The 18,242-nt window shown below is 41.7% G+C and overlaps 1 protein-coding gene across 4 annotated transcripts in view; it reads right to left on the reverse strand.

Annotated features, from left to right (window-relative positions):
* The window catches only part of myh11a (myosin, heavy chain 11a, smooth muscle), a 35,031-nt gene that overhangs the window by 3,340 nt on the left and 13,449 nt on the right, over positions 1-18,242 (reverse strand). For 3 of the 4 annotated variants that reach the window (XM_080881560.1, XM_080881561.1, XM_080881563.1), the window contains exons 5-38: positions 15,370-15,469; positions 15,226-15,252; positions 12,645-12,737; positions 12,482-12,545; positions 11,611-11,709; positions 9,061-9,204; positions 8,743-8,838; positions 8,468-8,586; positions 8,222-8,374; positions 7,583-7,756; positions 7,335-7,508; positions 7,095-7,209; positions 6,324-6,517; positions 5,769-5,890; positions 5,620-5,689; positions 5,339-5,499; positions 5,127-5,235; positions 4,857-4,988; positions 4,526-4,732; positions 4,272-4,409; positions 4,067-4,190; positions 3,813-3,984; positions 3,513-3,725; positions 3,211-3,355; positions 2,902-3,108; positions 2,679-2,783; positions 2,399-2,551; positions 1,956-2,204; positions 1,575-1,787; positions 1,233-1,445; positions 965-1,126; positions 390-518; positions 223-311; positions 9-132 (exon numbers count right to left, since the gene is read on the reverse strand). In XM_080881560.1, the coding sequence (XP_080737686.1) occupies positions 9-132; positions 223-311; positions 390-518; positions 965-1,126; positions 1,233-1,445; positions 1,575-1,787; positions 1,956-2,204; positions 2,399-2,551; positions 2,679-2,783; positions 2,902-3,108; positions 3,211-3,355; positions 3,513-3,725; positions 3,813-3,984; positions 4,067-4,190; positions 4,272-4,409; positions 4,526-4,732; positions 4,857-4,988; positions 5,127-5,235; positions 5,339-5,499; positions 5,620-5,689; positions 5,769-5,890; positions 6,324-6,517; positions 7,095-7,209; positions 7,335-7,508; positions 7,583-7,756; positions 8,222-8,374; positions 8,468-8,586; positions 8,743-8,838; positions 9,061-9,204; positions 11,611-11,709; positions 12,482-12,545; positions 12,645-12,737; positions 15,226-15,252; positions 15,370-15,469 (4,789 nt within the window). The remainder of the gene's footprint in view (positions 1-8; positions 133-222; positions 312-389; positions 519-964; positions 1,127-1,232; positions 1,446-1,574; positions 1,788-1,955; positions 2,205-2,398; positions 2,552-2,678; positions 2,784-2,901; positions 3,109-3,210; positions 3,356-3,512; positions 3,726-3,812; positions 3,985-4,066; positions 4,191-4,271; positions 4,410-4,525; positions 4,733-4,856; positions 4,989-5,126; positions 5,236-5,338; positions 5,500-5,619; positions 5,690-5,768; positions 5,891-6,323; positions 6,518-7,094; positions 7,210-7,334; positions 7,509-7,582; positions 7,757-8,221; positions 8,375-8,467; positions 8,587-8,742; positions 8,839-9,060; positions 9,205-11,610; positions 11,710-12,481; positions 12,546-12,644; positions 12,738-15,225; positions 15,253-15,369; positions 15,470-18,242) is intronic. The other variant, XM_080881562.1, reaches the window with a different exon arrangement.

An 18,242-nucleotide genomic window follows, 5' to 3' on the forward strand; every position in this document is an offset into this window, starting at 1 on the left:
CTTATCACCTGTTGTGTGCTCTTCCTCAGCCTGTCATTGAGGATCTCCATGTTGCTTTGCTCCTCCTCCAGCTCCTCCTCTAGCTGGGCGATCTTAGCTTCCAGGCGACGCTTCTCATCTGACAAGGCTGACCTGAGCACAGAGAGCATGGTAAGAAATGCCACCATCTTTTTTTCATGGTTCACTTCACAGACAAAGCAACAGAGTGAACTCTACACCTACTTTCCAGAGGTGTTGCTCGCCAGCTCATCGGACAGTTCGTCTCTTTCAGCCTCTGCTTGCTTCCGTCCTCTCTCAGCTGCAGCCAGTTCCTGCAAACACATACATTCATTATTTTGAGCCCCGGCTCCCAGAGAGGTTCTTGCCTTGTTAGGAATCGACAGCCTTACCTCCTGTAGCTGCATGAGCTCAGCCTCCAGACTCTTGGCCTTCTTCTCGCTCTCCTTTGCGGTGGTCAGCACCTCTTCTCGAGCAGCACGAGCATCTTCCAGCTCCCTCTGGTAGTCCTTCATCTGGGCCTGGAGGGATGAAGAGAAACAGAGAAAAGACATCAGATAATGTTTCAAGTATATTTACGATACTTGAGGCAGATGATCTGTGTTTGATGATACCAAGTCCTGTTTTCAAGTGCTTCTCTTAGTGATCATATCTTATTTTAGTGTTTTGACATTTCCCTTTAAAGTCACAGTTACTAGCCAAAACCGGGGAATTTTCCCTTAAGAAGATGTTTGTCTACATATCTACAAGTTTATTTCAAGAAAACAACAAGTTAAGTTTTACATGTGTTTGCTTCCAAGTTAAAAAAAAATCCAAAAACATTTTACCTTTAAAATAAAAACCTTCACTACAACATATGCTTTAATGTAAATATGCATCTAAAAAATTACAGTGAAAACTAAAAGACCCATACAGTATTTATATAAATTCTTCTGTGCTGAATTTTCTCAGTGTCCTTTGCTCTGACCTGGAGCTTGCGGAGCTGCTTGATAGCCTCATCACGTCCCTTATTGGCTGTCTCGATCTGTCCCTCCAGATCTTTCATGTCTATCTCCAGCTTCTTCTTGGCTGCTGCTGCTGTGGCCCTCTGCTTACGTTCATCCTCCAACTCCGTCTCCAACTCACGGACCTGCAGCCAGTGTGCATCATTGCAATGATTACTGACGCTGAAATAGCATTCTTTGATAATAAATCATTCACATCCTTCTGGTATAAGAATGAAGGCTTTTATTTACCTGCTTGATCAGCTGCCTCTTCTTCTCCTCTCCCATCTCATCTCTTCCCTGGAGGTCTCTCTCAAACTGGGCCTTCAGAGCCTGCATGTTGACCTCCAGACGCAACTTGGCATCCTCAGCCGCCTGCAGTTCGTCCTCTAGCTCCTCCAGCTGCGTCTTCATCTCCTCCACCTGGGCTTCCAGGCCTCGTTTGGACTTCTCCAGCTCATGGACCTTCCATCAATACATTTTAAATTAACTGGAAAGCTCTAGACACTGTAAACATATACCTGTAACTACAGACTTTCAGCCTGCAGATCTATTGACCAGTGCCAAGTGAGTGAAAGATGTTCCAACACTAACATTTTTTCCCACATCATCCTTGGAGCTGATCAGGTCCTCCATCTCTGCTTTTAGGGCCTTGTTGGCTCTCTCCAGCTCCTCTCTGGAGTCCTGAGCCTCTTCTAGAGCCCTTGCCAGGGACAGAGCTTTGGTCTCCTTCTCTCTGGCCTCAGCTTCAGCACGGTCTCGCTCGTCTGCATATTTACTGGAGACACTCTTCTCTTCGGCCAGCATCTGGAGATCAAAGAAACAAATAACTATGAATTTAACAAATCTGTTTTACTGTGCATATAATCTTATATAATAAAGTCACAATCTTGACTACAATTAACTGTGAAATTCTAAAAACAGGCTCAATCCCATGAATGATATTTTAAAAGCTTGTTTTCTGGTTTAGCAGACCTGGTCAAACTTCTTCTGTTTCTTCTCCAGGTTTGAAACGTTCTGCCTCTGGTTGTCCAGATCCATCAGCGTGTCCTCCAGCTCCTGCTGCAGACGATTTTTGGTCTTCTCCAGCTTGTCGTATGCTGAGGCCTTCTCTTCATACTGAGTGTTCGCTGCCTCCAAATCTCTCTGCAGACGCTTCTTTCCTTCCTCCAGCAGCTCAATGTTGCCTGACATTTCATCCATCTTCTTCTTTGCATCTGATAGCTGCACACAAAGCAAAACTGTTATGTAACAGAGAGGAATCTTCTACATGGTACAAGAGTGTTTTCTTGTTATGAGCTTTAGCTTACAGTAAACCTTCACTCCAATATCGCTCCAGTTTTTTCCCATCATATTATCTTTATTTTGCTCCCGCCAATTTCTCTTAAAGTCTTAATCAACAGAGTTCGGCCTCTGACCTGGATGTTGAGAGTGGACACGTGTCTCTCCACGTTCCTCTTTGCCTCCATCTCCTCTTCAAGCTGCTCCTGTAGGCTGTTCTTGTCGTCTTCCGCCTGTCGCAGCTTTGTGGAGAACTGCAATTTCTGGCGTGTCTCCTCAGCCAGCAGCTCCTGTTAGACACAAGAGTTCAGTAGTCAGTGCGTTTGTTCTAAAGTTTAATATATTTCATCGTCACAGCAAAGACTAAATGTTTGTGTGGTGTTATTAACAACATGTTAAGAGTAAACGTTCGGTTACCTGAGAGTCTTGGAGTTGGGAGGTAAGGCTGGCCACGTCTTTGCTCAGTTTGATGTTCTTTCCTTCTGCTTCATTCAGTAGGTTTGTCACACTCTCCAGTTCAATCTGTACAGGAATAAAAATTATGTGTTTGTTACTTTTTCAAGCGTAGTTTTGTGGCATTCTTTTTTTTAATGATTCACATTTTTTTCCAGTTGTTAAATAATTAGTGAAAGTGATTTACAGTGATCTTGGAGCAGCGCTCTGTCAGCTCAGCCTTCTGCTTCTCGCTGTCGTTGAAGCGGGACTGAAGATCCGTCACCTGACCTTCTAGCTTCTTCCTCTTGTTCTCCCCATCTTGCTTGGCCTGGGTCAGTGAGCGTACCTCCATAGTTAGCTCTGACGTTTCCTTCTCCAGAGCTTGTTTTGCTTTCTCCAGGTTTGACTTGACCTGAGCAGAGGAAAATAAAGAGAATCCTCAATACGAAATTAAAGAAATAAAAAGCTAATGACAGCTGGGTATTAAGAATGATTCATAAAATAGTGGCCTTACTCGTTTTGACTGTTCCAGCTGCTCACTGAGCTCCTCAACAGCCTGAGTGTGTTTCTGTCTCATCTCATGTATTTGAGCCTCGTGGGTCCGGTTCTCCTCCTCAATGGCTCTCTTCAGCTGGGTCACTTCATGCTCACGTTTGGCTCTGTAGGCAGATACATGGATAATACAGGTATTTTTTTAAGCATGCACATTTTGTTTTTTGGTTATGTTTTGTTAGTCATCTTTTTCTTCTCTAAGATAGCTTCATCATCTAAAAGGTGAATGTATTATAAATTCCTCTGAATACATATTTGTGTAACCTTAGTTCCTGCTGTGTGGCAGTGGTGTCCAGAGTGTCCTCTAGCTCAGACTTGAGGGCCTCCAGCTCCTCCCCAAGGTCCCGTTTGATCTTCTCGGCCTTGTTCCTGGCAGCCCGCTCAGAGTCTAGGTCCTCCTGCAGGTCGGAGATGTGTCCTTCCAGCTCTCTGATCTTCTTCAGAGCATTGTTTTTCTGGGCAGACTCATCTTCCAACCTGTGAGAATCAAGAGTATATTAAACTATTAAAACTGATAGAACTTAGTGTTGTTTTGAAGAAATAAATACACCAGTCTGACACTACCTGGCTAAGGCGTTCTGTAACTCCTCCTCCTTCTTTGCAAGCTGAGCTTTGAGGTCAGCGATCTGGGCCTGCAGGTCAGCGATCTGTTCCTGTAGGTCATTTGACTCCGCCTCCAGTTTGCGCTTAGCTTTATCCAGCTCCTGACGGGTCTTCTCCTCTTTCTTCAAGCGGACTAGTGCGAGAGAGATACCACTCAATGATGTGTATGAGAAATGTGATATGAGTACCGTTACAAATGCATACAAGGTGACTACCTTCTAATTCAGAGATCATGGATTCGTGTTTATTTTTGAGCTTAGTGAGATTCTTAGATTTTTCTTCTTCCTCTGCCAGGTTAGCACTGAAGTCTGCAACTCTCTCCTCTAGCAACTTTCGCTCCTACAAAAACATCACAAAGCCGGTGATGTATTTAGTTTCCCAAGTGACTTACTTTGAAAAATGCTGATTTCCAGTACTTACCTTCAGCAGCTTGTTGTTCTGGTCCTCCATTACCAGAATATCATCCTCCAGCTTTTTGATCTTTCCCTCGCAGGTAACCTTCTCGAGGTGCAGTTTTTGACGAGCGTCTTCCTCCTCTTCCAAATGTTCCTCCAACTCCTGCATGAAAAGACTGAACCCTCAGTTTCTCCAGCAGCTTTATCACACTGTGAAAGCACAGCTACCCGAGCAATAACAACTCCAACTGAACAACAGTGCGAAACAGACATGTTGACCTGCATCTGCTGCTGCATCTTCTTCTTTTCCACTAACAGCCCCTGAGAACGCTCCTCCTCTTCATCGAGCCTCGCCTCCATCTCATGGAGGATTTCCTCCAACTCCTGCTTCTTCGCCGCCAGACGGACCCTCATCTCCTCAGCCTCAGCATACAACTCTGTCTCTGCCTGAAGCTGCTCCTGCAGTGCGTTTCTCTCCTCCACAATCTGACAGACAGGCAGAATCAGCAGACTCTCCATAACTGGAAACTTTATCGAATCAACGCTGAACAGATTCATTAAAAGAAAGCAAAACAAGGTTTGTGTCATTGATGCGCATTTAATCCCTTACCTGTGTATGTTTCAAGGTGATTTCTTTTAGCTCTGACTCAAACTTTGTGGCAACTTCTTTGGCTTTCTGTAGCTCCTCTTCCTTGAGACCCATCTCCTCTTCCTGTCGGGTCACTTGCAACAGAGGCTTAACCTGTTGTTCAGAAGGAAAAGGCAGAATTTGTCATTTCAAAATAATTTTGTAGTATCTGGAAAGTTTCTTTCTCAAAAAACACACAGATGTACTATGGTTTTGTTGCATTTATATGCTTCTAGAGACTGACTAGCTGACCTTTGTGAAAAGCCTCCACCACTGCCAGTTCCTTAGTTTGAGGTAGGCAGCACAGTTCCTCTGGATCACTTTCATAGCTGTCAGCTGCTGCTGTCGCTTGGCGAATGCCCTTCAAAAAAAAAAAAAATACATAGTGCAACATGCAAAGTTTTATTTACGGTGATAACAGCACCAAATAAACTGCTTTAAAGGGGGGGCTTCAATTTTCATACTTTCTGGCCAGGAAGCCTCTAGCTTGGGCCTGGAAAGCAATGATGATCACAGTGATCTTCAAATCTCTCTCCTCCTCTAGTTGAGCAAGCACTCCCGTGCGGAAGAAGATTTTACTCTGTCCGATTCTGTACAGGTTGGGGTCCAAGTCCAAATGCTTGATCTACAAAGACAGGAGATCAGTAAATGATGTGATATATTAAGTTGTCACACAGGATAATTCTACCTTGGTGTGTGTCAATGTTATTGAACATGGATGACAATTTTGAAGTTGTGAACTAACCATGAGGCAGCAGGCTTGTTTTCCGTCCATGAAACCTTTGGGAATAGCGTTAGCAGCCAAGATCTCATAACTGCAAGAAGCCAGAGAGATGTTACACTTAATATGGTGAGAAATTTTGACTGAAATAGTATAGTAGTAGCTAGACCGACCGCTGGCGGAACTCCTGGAAAACGATTCGGTTGGGGAAGCCTTGTCGACAGATCCTGATTCCTTCCAGCACACCGTTACACCTGAGCTGCTCCAAGACCAGGTTAGCATCCAGCTTCCCTGCCTGAGTAGAGCAGGATTGCAGTTTTATTACATAAAGTTTTCAAAAACTAAATACATACAGTATAACTCGCTTATGCTGACCGGTTAGTAATAAATTCATTTTGTCTATGTTATGTGTGTGTGTTTTTTTTCATGACTTTAGAAATACGGCCACATATGGAGTGAGATCAATTGCTAATTTATTTGATGATGAAAAAGCTCTCCTCTCAATATGCATCTATAGTCATGTGAAAAAAAAAGTTCTTATAGGGTTTTACACCATCCTGTGAAATACTAAGTACACATTTAAGATATAGGAAATGAAGAGGATAGATAGCAGCCAAGAGCTGATAATCACACACACTTGATTAATTGATCATTAACCACCAGCAACCACCTCTAAAATTATGTTTTATTATTGCTAGTCTAGTAGTTTTGCTGCTAATTGTCTTTACCCTCTTCTCATGGTTCGGGATGATACATCTGACGAAGTTGGGTTGGGTGTTGTGCAGCGTGGTCATGAGTTTTGCCAAAGACTCCTTGTAGAGCTGCCCCACTGTGCGGAACATTCCCTTCTTGGTCTTTGAGGCGCTCGGGCCGGAGGTGTCTGACATCTTAGCTAATGTGTCAAGGCCGACGACTCTGTCCGCTGAAAAACACAAAACAGTGTGTAAAATCAGCTTGTCTTTGCTTTAATGCCTATTTCAGTTTTAAGAATCTAATTGCATATCTTTTGTGGGACAAACATATTGATAAAAGCAGGTAAAATGTGTGTGTTGCTTTCGGGTAATTTGTTTCATTGTGTACACGTCAGATTTGCTTTAATGTTCTTAAGGTAAAATAAATCTGAGTTGTCCCATCTAAAAATCAATATGAAAGAATCAAGGTGATATCTTTAGTTGTGGCTCCAAAATAGTTCAACAATCACTAAGGTTTCTTTTTTCCCTTTTATTTAACCGGGAAGTGAACTTCCTAGATAAATAGTCTCTTTTCTGAGTGCCTCTCAGGGCAAGCTAGGAAGCCCTAACCTAGAAGTTTCTCCAAAGACAAAGGCAAAATGTGCAGAAAAACATTTCTAGGATTTCAGTAAAGAAGAAAATCTAGTTTAGTTGTGGCAGCAGAAGCTTCTGCTGTTTTTATGCCTTATCACTGAGGAGAGTTTGGTCCTTGTCTCAGAGTGGCTTACAATAAACTTATGAGACGGAATAAAATCATATGCATCTCACCATCTTTCCAGAGGTCTTGGACAAACTGGTTAGAAGAATTGGAGAGCAGTGCTGTAACGTTGTCATTTAGAGGGTCCATGTTCTTTGTCAGCCAGGCTGTGGCGTTATAGTCTACCTAAAACAGCAAGACGACAAAGTTATGTGAGCTTTCATGAGAATGCAAGATGATTGTCTTCAAATTAAGATAAACATTATGAAGACAGAACATTTTTCCCTTCTCCTAACTGCCATCATTCTCACCTTCCCAGCATAATGAAGAATGGAGAACTCTGTTTTGTCTTTAAGCTGTTTAGGTTTGGCAAATTTCATGTGGTTGCCCTGTGTGTTTAAAAGTTTCTCCACAAAGGAGATATCTGTGGCTTTGGGGAACCAGCACTCTTCATCCAGCAGGGCCAGGATGCCTGGAGGGTTGTTCTGCAGAGAATATTTATGTGATTAAGAGGCTGTGTAAGATTTAACTGATGCTGTTATTTATTATTAACACTTACTGGCCTCTCAATGAGCTCGATGCAGGGCTGGAGGTCAAGGCCAAAGTCAATGAAGTTCCACTCGATGCCTTCTCTCTGATACTCCTCCTGCTCCAGGATGAACATGGTGTGGTTGAAAAGCTGCTGTAGCTTCTCATTGGTGTAGTTGATGCACAGCTGCTCAAAGGAGTTATCCTGCAATAGCCAGAACACAAAGATGAAGACATGCATATCACATCCACTATCTTTCCAAGCGCTCTGCACTGTAAAAAAAAAAAATCCTAAAAAAACAGTAATATTCTGGCAGCTGGGGCGCCAAAATAATACCAGAAAATAACTTTCTCATGAAAATACGGTTATTTCCAGTAATGACAATACAGTTTGTTGTCCTAATTTTACATGGGACTTTGCCTTTTTCATTTGTGAATGTATTTTAATAATCTAAATATGCATATATACAGACAAATACATTTAAAAAACAAGAAAATTATGTTTTATTACATTTACAGTGATTTTACATTAATTTACATTTGAAATGTAAAATCACAGTCTATTTATGTAAATTTAATGATATTCTAGAAGAACAGTACAAAACTGGAAAATACACAGTAAAATTCTTTTATATTACAATTTTTTTTTACAGTGTGTGATGATCTATACCTCAAAGATCTCAAAACCGGCAATGTCAAGGATTCCCAGGAAGGAGGCTCCTTGGCGTTTAGTCTTATCCAGGGCTTTGTTAACCCGGCCCAGGATCCAGCGGAACAGTCGCTCAAAGACAGCTTTGGCCAACGCTTCTATAGCAAAGTCAGCCTAACAGACACAGACACACAGAAGAACACAGACCAGACTGTGATTAACACACAGTTATTCCTGTGTTTTTAAACAGTTTCCTCCTTGCAGTACCTGCTCTTTGGTCTGTGCCTTCTGCACCACCTCCCTGCCCACTTTGATGCGAGGGGTGAGGATGGCTCGTGTAAAGTCTGTCACATTGATGCCCTGCAGGTGACACACCTTCTGCGCAGCTACAAAGACAGAAATTTTGTCATATTGGACACAATATTATTTCACCCAGGTGTTCTTGCTGCTATAGATAATACATTTTTAAAGTTACAGCTGGCTTTGTAAAAGTCAATAACCCCTAGTGGGATTTCTAATGGCAGGAAGAAGTTGTGTCTAACCAGTGTTGTCTGGCATGGTTGCCTGCTCCTGGTTCCTCTCTTTCTTGAATTCAATGTTTCCCAGCTGCATCACTGTGGAGCACACCTTCAGGATATCTGGAACAAGGAAATCAAGTGGTTGACTTCACGGGGAAACACTAATAATAATGTTCTTCTTGTTTGCTGGAACATTTCCCCAAAATCAGCTTGTTTTCTGATTTAAATGTAAATGAATGTTGCCTCTTCAATGCAAATTCACAACAACAGTCCAGATTCAGAAGGTAAAGACCCGACAGTATTAGAGCGATGCTAATGCTATGCTTATTACTACGCTGATACCAATTCTGTCCTCTTCTGTGATGCCCATGATATTCATGGCCTCCATGGTTTCCTCATACATCTCATCGTCTTGCTGGGCAGGGATCTGGACGTGGCCTGCGCTGAGGAAGCGGTAATTACTGAAGGGCTCCAGAAGTAGCTCCTCTGAAAATAAAGAAAAACAGCGACTTATCATCATCATCGTTCTGTGGTCAGTAATCTGTGAATCAGTGAGGCTTAACTTTTTATGAAGATTTTTGTTACACCCCGGCCTAGGCAACCGGGGTGCAACGTAGAAAAACAAAGATAAGGAAAATAAAACTACGAAGAAAAACACTAAGGCTCTCCACCAAAATCCCAAAAAGTGTCTCAAAACGAATTTATTTACATCAAAACACAAAACGTCAAACTATTTACAACGGGGGGGAAGATCGCGACCATGACATACAGAAACACAGGGCTTAAATACATAGAAGGAGCAATCAGGGAATGGACCACAGGAGGAAAACACAGCCGGGGCAAATTAGAACTGACGAGACAAGGAAACGTAAACTGAACACACTAAGATGACACAGACTTTCAAAGTAAAGTAGGAAACACATAACAGTCACGCAAAAACAACACATTACCAACGCCAAATCGTAACATACCCGGAGGAGCACCTAGACACTCAAATCCCCACACAGTTACGGCCACAGTCGTAACACCCCCTTACCCAAGAATTAACATTAACCCCAAAATGTTTAATTCAAGGAGACAGTGCTCTAGACAGGGTGTCAGCCAATACGTTAACCTTCCCTTTCTTGTAGCTGATCTCCAAGTTAAAATCTTGCAACAACAAGGACCAGCGCATAAGTCTTTGATTGGAGTTGCACATTCGGGAAAGGAACACCAGTGGGTTGTGACCGGTAAACACCTGCACAGGCAGCACACTTGACCCAGCATAGACCTAACATACCCCCCACCCAAAAAAAAAAACAAACATTTAAAACATACAACCCCAACGAAAAAAATGAAAAGTTCCATGTCCAGCCCATACGGCACCGGCCACCGTCCCGCAGGCGACGCTGACGACTGGACGGGTCCTCCAGTGGAAACTGAAAACCGGAGCGGGCCCTCGGACACTCCAGCGAAGACGGATGAAGGCTGGAGCGGTCCCACGGACCCTCCAGCAGACGACGAAGGCTGGGGCGGTCCCTCGGATCCTCCAGCGAAGGTGGATGAAGGCTGGAGCGGTCCCACGGACCCTCCAGCAGACGACGAAGGCTGAGGCGGCCCCTCGGACCCCCCAGCGAAGACGGATGAAGGCTGGAGCGGTCCCACGGACCCTCCAGCAGACGACGAAGGCTGGGGCGGTCCCTCGGATCCTCCAGCGAAGGTGGATGAAGGCTGGAGCGGTCCCACGGACCCTCCAGCAGACGACGAAGGCTGAGGCGGCCCCTCGGACCCCCCAGCGAAGGCAAATGAAAACTGAAGCGGTCCCACGGACCCTCCAGCGGAGGCAGATGAAACTGATGGAGGCTGGAGCGGTCCCCCTGACCCTCCAGCAGACGACGAAGGCTGAGGCGGTCCCTCGGACCCTCCAGCGAAGACAAACGAAGGCTGGAGCGGTCCCTCGGACCCTCCAGCGAAGACAGACGGAGGCTGGAGCGGTCCCTCGGACCCTCCAGCGAAGACAGACGGAGGCTGGAGCGGTCCTCGGACCCCACAGTGATTGGACGAGCCCCCATATGTTACACCCCGGCCTAGGCAACCGGGGTGCAACGTAGAAAAACAAAGATAAGGAAAATAAAACTACGAAGAAAAACACTAAGGCTCTCCACCAAAATCCCAAAAAGTGTCTCAAAACGAATTTATTTACATCAAAACACAAAACGTCAAACTATTTACAACGGGGGGGAAGATCGCGACCATGACATACAGAAACACAGGGCTTAAATACATAGAAGGAGCAATCAGGGAATGGACCACAGGAGGAAAACACAGCCGGGGCAAATTAGAACTGACGAGACAAGGAAACGTAAACTGAACACACTAAGATGACACAGACTTTCAAAGTAAAGTAGGAAACACATAACAGTCACGCAAAAACAACACATTACCAACGCCAAATCGTAACATACCCGGAGGAGCACCTAGACACTCAAATCCCCACACAGTTACGGCCACAGTCGTAACAATTTTGCTCTCGTGAGAAAATAGCACGAGTGGTCATAAATAACATGCAGGAACGCTTTACTCAGCTTTATTTTGATTATTGTGGTTAAACATCAGTTGGAAGAAAATCTTCTTTGAGAGTTTGAGAAAATTCTTTTCCTCCATGACCTTAAAAAAACATTTTCATAATCCAGCTGGATAAATTGTGACATGCATGACAGTCAACGAAGACCAGAAGTGACTTCCTTTTCCCCTTCCTCCAGTTCCAGATGAGACTTCCACATGACGGTGATATGTACAACACACTGTCAAAGAAGCCCTGCTAACTGCTGCAGCATCAAAGAAGCCCTGCTAACAGCTGAGCAGCAGCATCAAAGAAATCACACACATATTTTGGGTTTATAATCATCTTACCGCGCAGTTTGTCCTTGGCACCAGCAATCATGTAGTAGAAAATGTGAAAAGCTCTTTCTGTCTTTGCCTGTCTGATACAGCGAGACTTCTCCAGCAGATCTGAGAGCAACTGTTAAAGAATAAAAATCTCATTTGTGAGTAGGGGCAATTTAGTTTACAAACCTCTGTTCAGCCTTAAATGATAATTCTTGTTTTAACTAAATAGGAAGAATATAATTAATGCCTTGTGTTTTTTTTTACAAGCCAGTCAAGTTTCAGTTTCTAATGATCTAATAATCTATCTCTCTCCAAAATGTCATCGAATGAGTGCCACCTATTCAGTATCTAGCCAAATGTGAAATATTTTCACAAGCCCTGATTTTATTCCTAGGTTATATGACAGAGAAATGTCCAGAAGAGTATGACATTATGTTTAAAAATAAACTGTCATCAGATATTAGTGTTAATTTTTGCAGTAATCAGTGTATGAATTCTTGATTTAAAGCCAAACATTTATTTTCTGAGGTTATTGTGACTTTAAACAATCTAAACAGTTCATCCAAGTGATTAATAAGTAATTGTAATAATTGTAATAGTAATAAGTAATTAAGTAATTAGCAACAAAGCTAGCAGTCATTGTTTTAAAAATCTCATAGATGATGCAAGTTTGAATTATATACCTAAAAAAACGCCTTTTATAGGAAAAAGATGATTTATAATGGCCTGAAATAAACTGTTATTCAAAAGCTGTCAGCAGATAAACTTTGCAATAACTTATTTGAAATCAAAAAGCAGCACACAGCATTTAACTTTTGGTGCAGATGAAAGGCAACACAAAAAGTCTTCTCACTGTAAAAATAATATGTCTAAGATTAAAAAGTAAAAAGGATACAAGTCTCAATGTTGGCTCCAACAATGTAGCCGGTCACGTCAAAGTTGATGCGGATGAATTTTCCCTGTGAGAGAGATAAATGAGAAGTGAGATCACGATACGTGCAAAAAATATAACTAAGAAAACATCTAAACAATGCATTCTATAACTTCACAAAACTCACAAATCTTGAGGAGTTGTCATTTTTGATGGTCTTAGCATTTCCAAAGGCCTCCAGGATAGGATTGGCCTGCAGGAGTTGCTTCTCCAGCTCCCCCTAGTGATGACAGCAACACAGAAAAATGTGACTAAGAAGGACTGATTCGCTGCTTGTGATGCAGTGGAGTTGGAGTTTGGTGGGGATGAAGTAGTATAGGGTCAGTATTGATAGGTTAGCGTAGGTCTACCAGAATATCATCAGTGACAAGGGAAAAAAGGCAGAAAACAAGACGAAGGGCGCGGGTCCTAACTAAACAATGAATATTTGGACAAGTACATTTATATCAAGTTACAAAAGGTTAATATAATAATTTCACTGTAGTCTTCTTTGATTTTCTGATGAATACTGGATGGATTACATAACACAGACATGACCAAAACACTCCTCCATCAGTTCTGAGAAACTGTTAAAATCCAGAGAAGCTGTTGTTGATGACGAAGATCAGAGGCTGAGATGGATGAGGTGGGTTATGTTGGGTCACAGGCTTCCAAATACCAGCTGAAAAGCTGTGAAAATATTCCAACAAAGTTTTTTTTATTCAGTGCGTTGGCAAATCAAAATGATTCTGATTCAGAAACATCCTACTGGAGATGCGATTTGCTTCCAGCGTGACTGCAGAGACTGTAGATGCAGGTGGAGCTGGGCGATAGTCAGTAAATGAGGCAGACACCCCGTCACTCTGCATTGAGTTAATCCACCTGATCAAAGTGGTCTGTCCTAGTCTGTATCCAGGTCGGGCGCTGTAGACCTCTACCTAACCTCTCTTGCTTAAAAACACCTCCCTTAGCAACACTGTAAGTGAGCTAAAGCTAGGAAGAAGAGAAAGGAGCACGACTTGTAGCACAAAGATAATGAAGACAAACGATAGCCATGTGAAGCTGTTTGCCAACTTGTGTGAATTCGTTAAGCTCAGTTTCAAAATATGTGGTTTACAGATGTTTTTACTAATGCTGATATATATTTTTCCATATATTAGAGGACTGTTTTTGGAACTCACTGACAAATATGGAGGTCAGCCACAGCCGTAATTAAAAATAGAAATAATGATAATAAGTAAAAGACGTAGCCAATACTGACTGAATGTGAATTGAAGTAATATTCCCGGTTTTCACATTATTTCACTTCATACTGTATTTTTATGTGAAATTTGGCAAAACTAGTGATATTTTGACAGATATTTTAAGCTTGCTTTAGCAAACCAAACAGACATATAGACATTTCAAAGGAACATGGGAAAATTTAAAAAAGAGAACTAAAATAATTTTGGAATTTGCCTCTTAGAAAAATGCTTTAATTTGGGAAAAGTTGTGTCCTCAATTAAAAGCCAAGTATTTATATTATATGTAAGAAAAAAACAGGAGGATACAGACCCGCTGATGAGATGCAGTTCAGAGGTGGCAAAGCAGAGAAGAAGGTCCTGTTTATTTAAGTCTCTGAAGGAAAAATGAGAAAATAGAAAAGGAAAAAAGATGCAAAGCAAGACAGCATGAAAGAGAAAGTTACAGCTGGTGGGAAAGACTGATCCTTGAGACATAGTTTAAATACAAATATCTAAGAGTACAGATTAGGAGAAACTGCTAAAAAAGTGCTTGAGAATGAGCGGAAGTAAGAGAAAGCAGAAAAAAAAGAGTTTAATCCAATGCTATTTCTGCACAGGCAGTCCATGGGAGCCTCAAGGTCCTATAGAGGACAGTGTCCAGAGATAATTATTCCTCTGGGAGCAAAGACCTTCTGAGTGAGCAGGGTCAGAGCCAAAGGGAAGCGTTGCTTTGACTGACTTTTTCCAATTATTACCCGAGCACCAGAACAGCAACATCAACTTGTGAGGTTTGAGCTGAAGTACCGTTAAAATAATTTATTTATTTTTTGTGAAAGCTTCAAGTTTGTTGCTGATTTTAGTGAAGTCACAATGTTTAAAAGTCAACAGAGTTTCCCAAACTGAGTTTTAAAAACTCCACAAAGTAAAAGTTACAGGACAGCCTCACGGCCCACGTCAGGCCCACTGGCAGTCGGATGAGGAAGTAAGGGAGGGAAGGAAGGGAGGAAGTAAGGGAGGGAAGGAAGGAAGGAAGGGGGCGACTGGTGTTTGATAGGTAAAAACAGGGCATGCTCACACTGTGATCTGTGAGAGACCCTTTCACTGTCGGGGAGGCTTGCATATAATCTCCACTGGCAGTGAAAGGGTGTCTAAAGAAGATGGAGGTCAAAAAACTGAACGTAATGAACCGCTTGAGGAGAAGGCAAAACTGGATATCTGCCACTGAACAACACAAGGTTTGAAATGTGACTGAGATTCAGTAATCTGATGATCATGCAGCCTTAATAAACTTTGTTTGATGATGAATATTAGGGTAAACACTATCTAACAGAAGGAAAGTAACATTTGGCATCTGTACTTTTGGTGTAAGCAAAATCAGTAGAAAAACAGGTATTTCGGGGGCAACAGTGACACTATCAATCTTCATGCACTTTTCTAACCTAAAGAAGGAACACACACATGAAAACCACACAGAAAAACACACTCCGGGCATTCCCCTTTACTCACGTAAGCCAACTGTGATCCTGCATGTTGCTATTTGGAGGAAATGGTAATATACAGGATTAAACTGGGTAGTTTCCTATGTCATTAAGAGTGAGGGAACTGGCTGACAGATCCTAACTATCATGGTTTCTTTACACAGATACTTACAGCACTGCTGTCTTTCTTGCCTTTGTGCGAGGAGGCCACAACAGCCAAATACTGGATGACTTTCTTGGTGTTTTCTGTCTTCCCAGCACCAGACTCTCCACTAGGGAGGAAAAAGTTACAGTGGGATTGAAAAAGAAATAGAGAAGGAGAGAGGACAATGAAGATAAGCAATACTGACAGGTTTCTGTTCACACTTCAGTAACCCAGTTTAATTGAATGGAAATCATGTGCTGCAGAGATAACTGTGCCTGACACAAAGCATAATGTTATTGTTCAGACTGTATACTACACACAGGTCCTGTGATAATCTACACAGTTTCAGGGAAAAGGTTATTTTAAAAGGGATTTATTACCCTTTTTCTTATTTGTGCATACTGATGCTACTCACCTGTTGTTCATAAGGGAAGAAAGTTGTCTGAGACCGATTATAAGATTTCCAAATTTAACTCATTCAGAGTTACTCTAGTTAAGTCTAACAAGGTCGTCTACCGATCGGAAGGTTGGGGGTTCGAACTCTGACTCCCCCTAGTCTGCATGTCAAATATCCTTGGGCAAGATATTAGCCCTAAGTTGTTCTCCGATGAATCCATTGGAGTATGAATGTGTGTGAATGCTAGTTAGAAAGCATTTAAAAACATAGAAGACAGTGCTTGTGTGAATGGGTGAATGCGGCATGTTGTACAAAGTGCTTTGAGTACTCTGGGAGACTAGAAAGGCACTATATAAGAATCGGTTTTAAGATGCACCCGAAGAGACAGGAGGGAGTATTTCATGCAACCATTCCACTAGAGCCGAGCTAGCTCTTAGAATGTGACCCGATACTTCATGTTAATATACTTCTTATATTCGTTTATATACCTGATAACTTGATGAAAGTTATATGACAACGACTCTTAGACTAGACAAAAATCTAAAACGTGCTACTGTATGCTTGAAAGGCATCTAATTACTTAAACATAAGCGAGACGATGCAATTTATTCCCCGAAAATGAACTTGGCTACTTCAAATAAAGTTGAATGATCCCAGAGCCATCAGCCACTAGCCAGAACACACAGACATGCTCGGTCATGGGTCCATAAAAGGCATCGGATGCTCACTGTGTTAGGGCCTGGCAGCATAAAGAGGAGTGTAATTACTCAGTCCTGCTCAGGTCTGCTAAGGATATATGACATCCAGGCTGCTATTGCAGGCAGCTGTTAGTGCAGAGCAAATTCTGTTGGGATTTTTTTCCTGATAGTTTATCAAGCTGTCTCATCCGGCTTATCCACAGTAAGCAGCACAGGTTTCACTTGCTGTTATAAGATTATTTGAAAGGGTATGAACGATTACAGAATGGATGGCCGCATTTCTAATATTTGGGAATTTAATTTCATAAAAACATCAATTTTTTCTACATTTTACAAGTGTACATGTGTCACTGAATATCAGGGAAGTAGTATCGTCTTTTAAAGAAGAGGTGGGCAATCATTTTTCCCAGGGGGGCCCCATGAGAAACTGGGACTGTGGACAAAAGTGATAAAATTAACACTGAGCAGAGTTCAGCATATTAATGTGATCTTCCACAGCAGTTCCAGTTTCTTGAGAACTTGAGGCCCCTTGAGAAAATGAATTGCACACCCTTTTTTATTAGATTGACAAATCAAAATTACAAGAACAGACAGGAAGGCTAAATATTTGGCGTTCCTCATTAAAAAATTTATAACTTTGAGCCCTAAGCTAGTCAGAAGTATAGTGAATATTCTTGTCCCATCAGTCTGTTTTTCATGAAAATATACTGAACAGCAGACAAAAGAAACTGGTGACCTTGTGAAGCTGAAATGCCAAAAATTTCTTAGCATCCCAACTATTTCCCATGGCACGTTTTTACTATTATATGGAGCAATCAGGGAAATACAATAAATAATACATTCATCAGGACTCAGCAACCAGAAGATACAGTAGGAATCATTTTAAGATATAATCAAACCCACAAATAAAAGTCCAGACTGGAGCCGTTTTAATTTTGTTATAATAGGTTTGAAACTGTTTTGGTATTTTGTATTAATAACACTGTAATTACTGTCTGTATCTTGATTTGCTTCACCTGCGTCCTGTTATCTATTCCTCTTTGTAGTATTTAGTTTGGATCTTCTTGTCTGCCATCCAACGTTTCTCTAATGTTCAAGCCTATTCCTCAAGTTTAGTTCCCTTTTTTTGGTCATCCGGATCAACTTATTTAGTCGACCCTTAGTCTATTTTTGTTTGTTTGAGTACTCTAACCTTCACTTTCAAAAGTCATGCTTTTGAATCCTCTTTTGCCTTCACCAGATTTCAGACATGGTAAAACGGTGCATGTCCATCCACAGAGGAAGTATATGAAATTTGTGACAGAAATGTCACTCTGTGTAATTTCCCAACTAATTAACAGCTTAAAATCACACACACAAGTCTCCAGTCACAACATTAAAAAGTGCTTTCACTAAAAATCATTAAAATGCAAGCGGCCCATAATAGATTGTTGTAAAAACAATACCACAAAGCATACAAAGCAATTAAACACAAGTGCATCCACCCACAAGGAAGAATGTCATAAATGAAATTCCACGTATCATTGCTGAAACATTTTTGCCTTTTATGGGTCCAAAGGCCTGATGGGGCTCAGAAATCTTAAAAAGTGCAAGGACTTGATGTTCCAAGCTGATGGTGTTTCGGCTCTGCGTATAAAACTTTAAACAGTTTTAAATATGGCCTCATGTAAATTAACCTTCTTGTGTAGAAGGTTATTCTTGTGATTGTCTTTAAATTACATTTATGACTGAGATATACATGTATAAACAGCAAGATTATATTGTGCAACTAATTTAAAATGGTACATGACAAAATGTGAAGTCAC

The sequence above is a fragment of the Rhamphochromis sp. 'chilingali' genome, assembly GCF_963969265.1.
Source record: "Rhamphochromis sp. 'chilingali' genome assembly, chromosome: 4".
NCBI lineage: Eukaryota > Metazoa > Chordata > Actinopteri > Cichliformes > Cichlidae > Rhamphochromis > Rhamphochromis sp. 'chilingali'.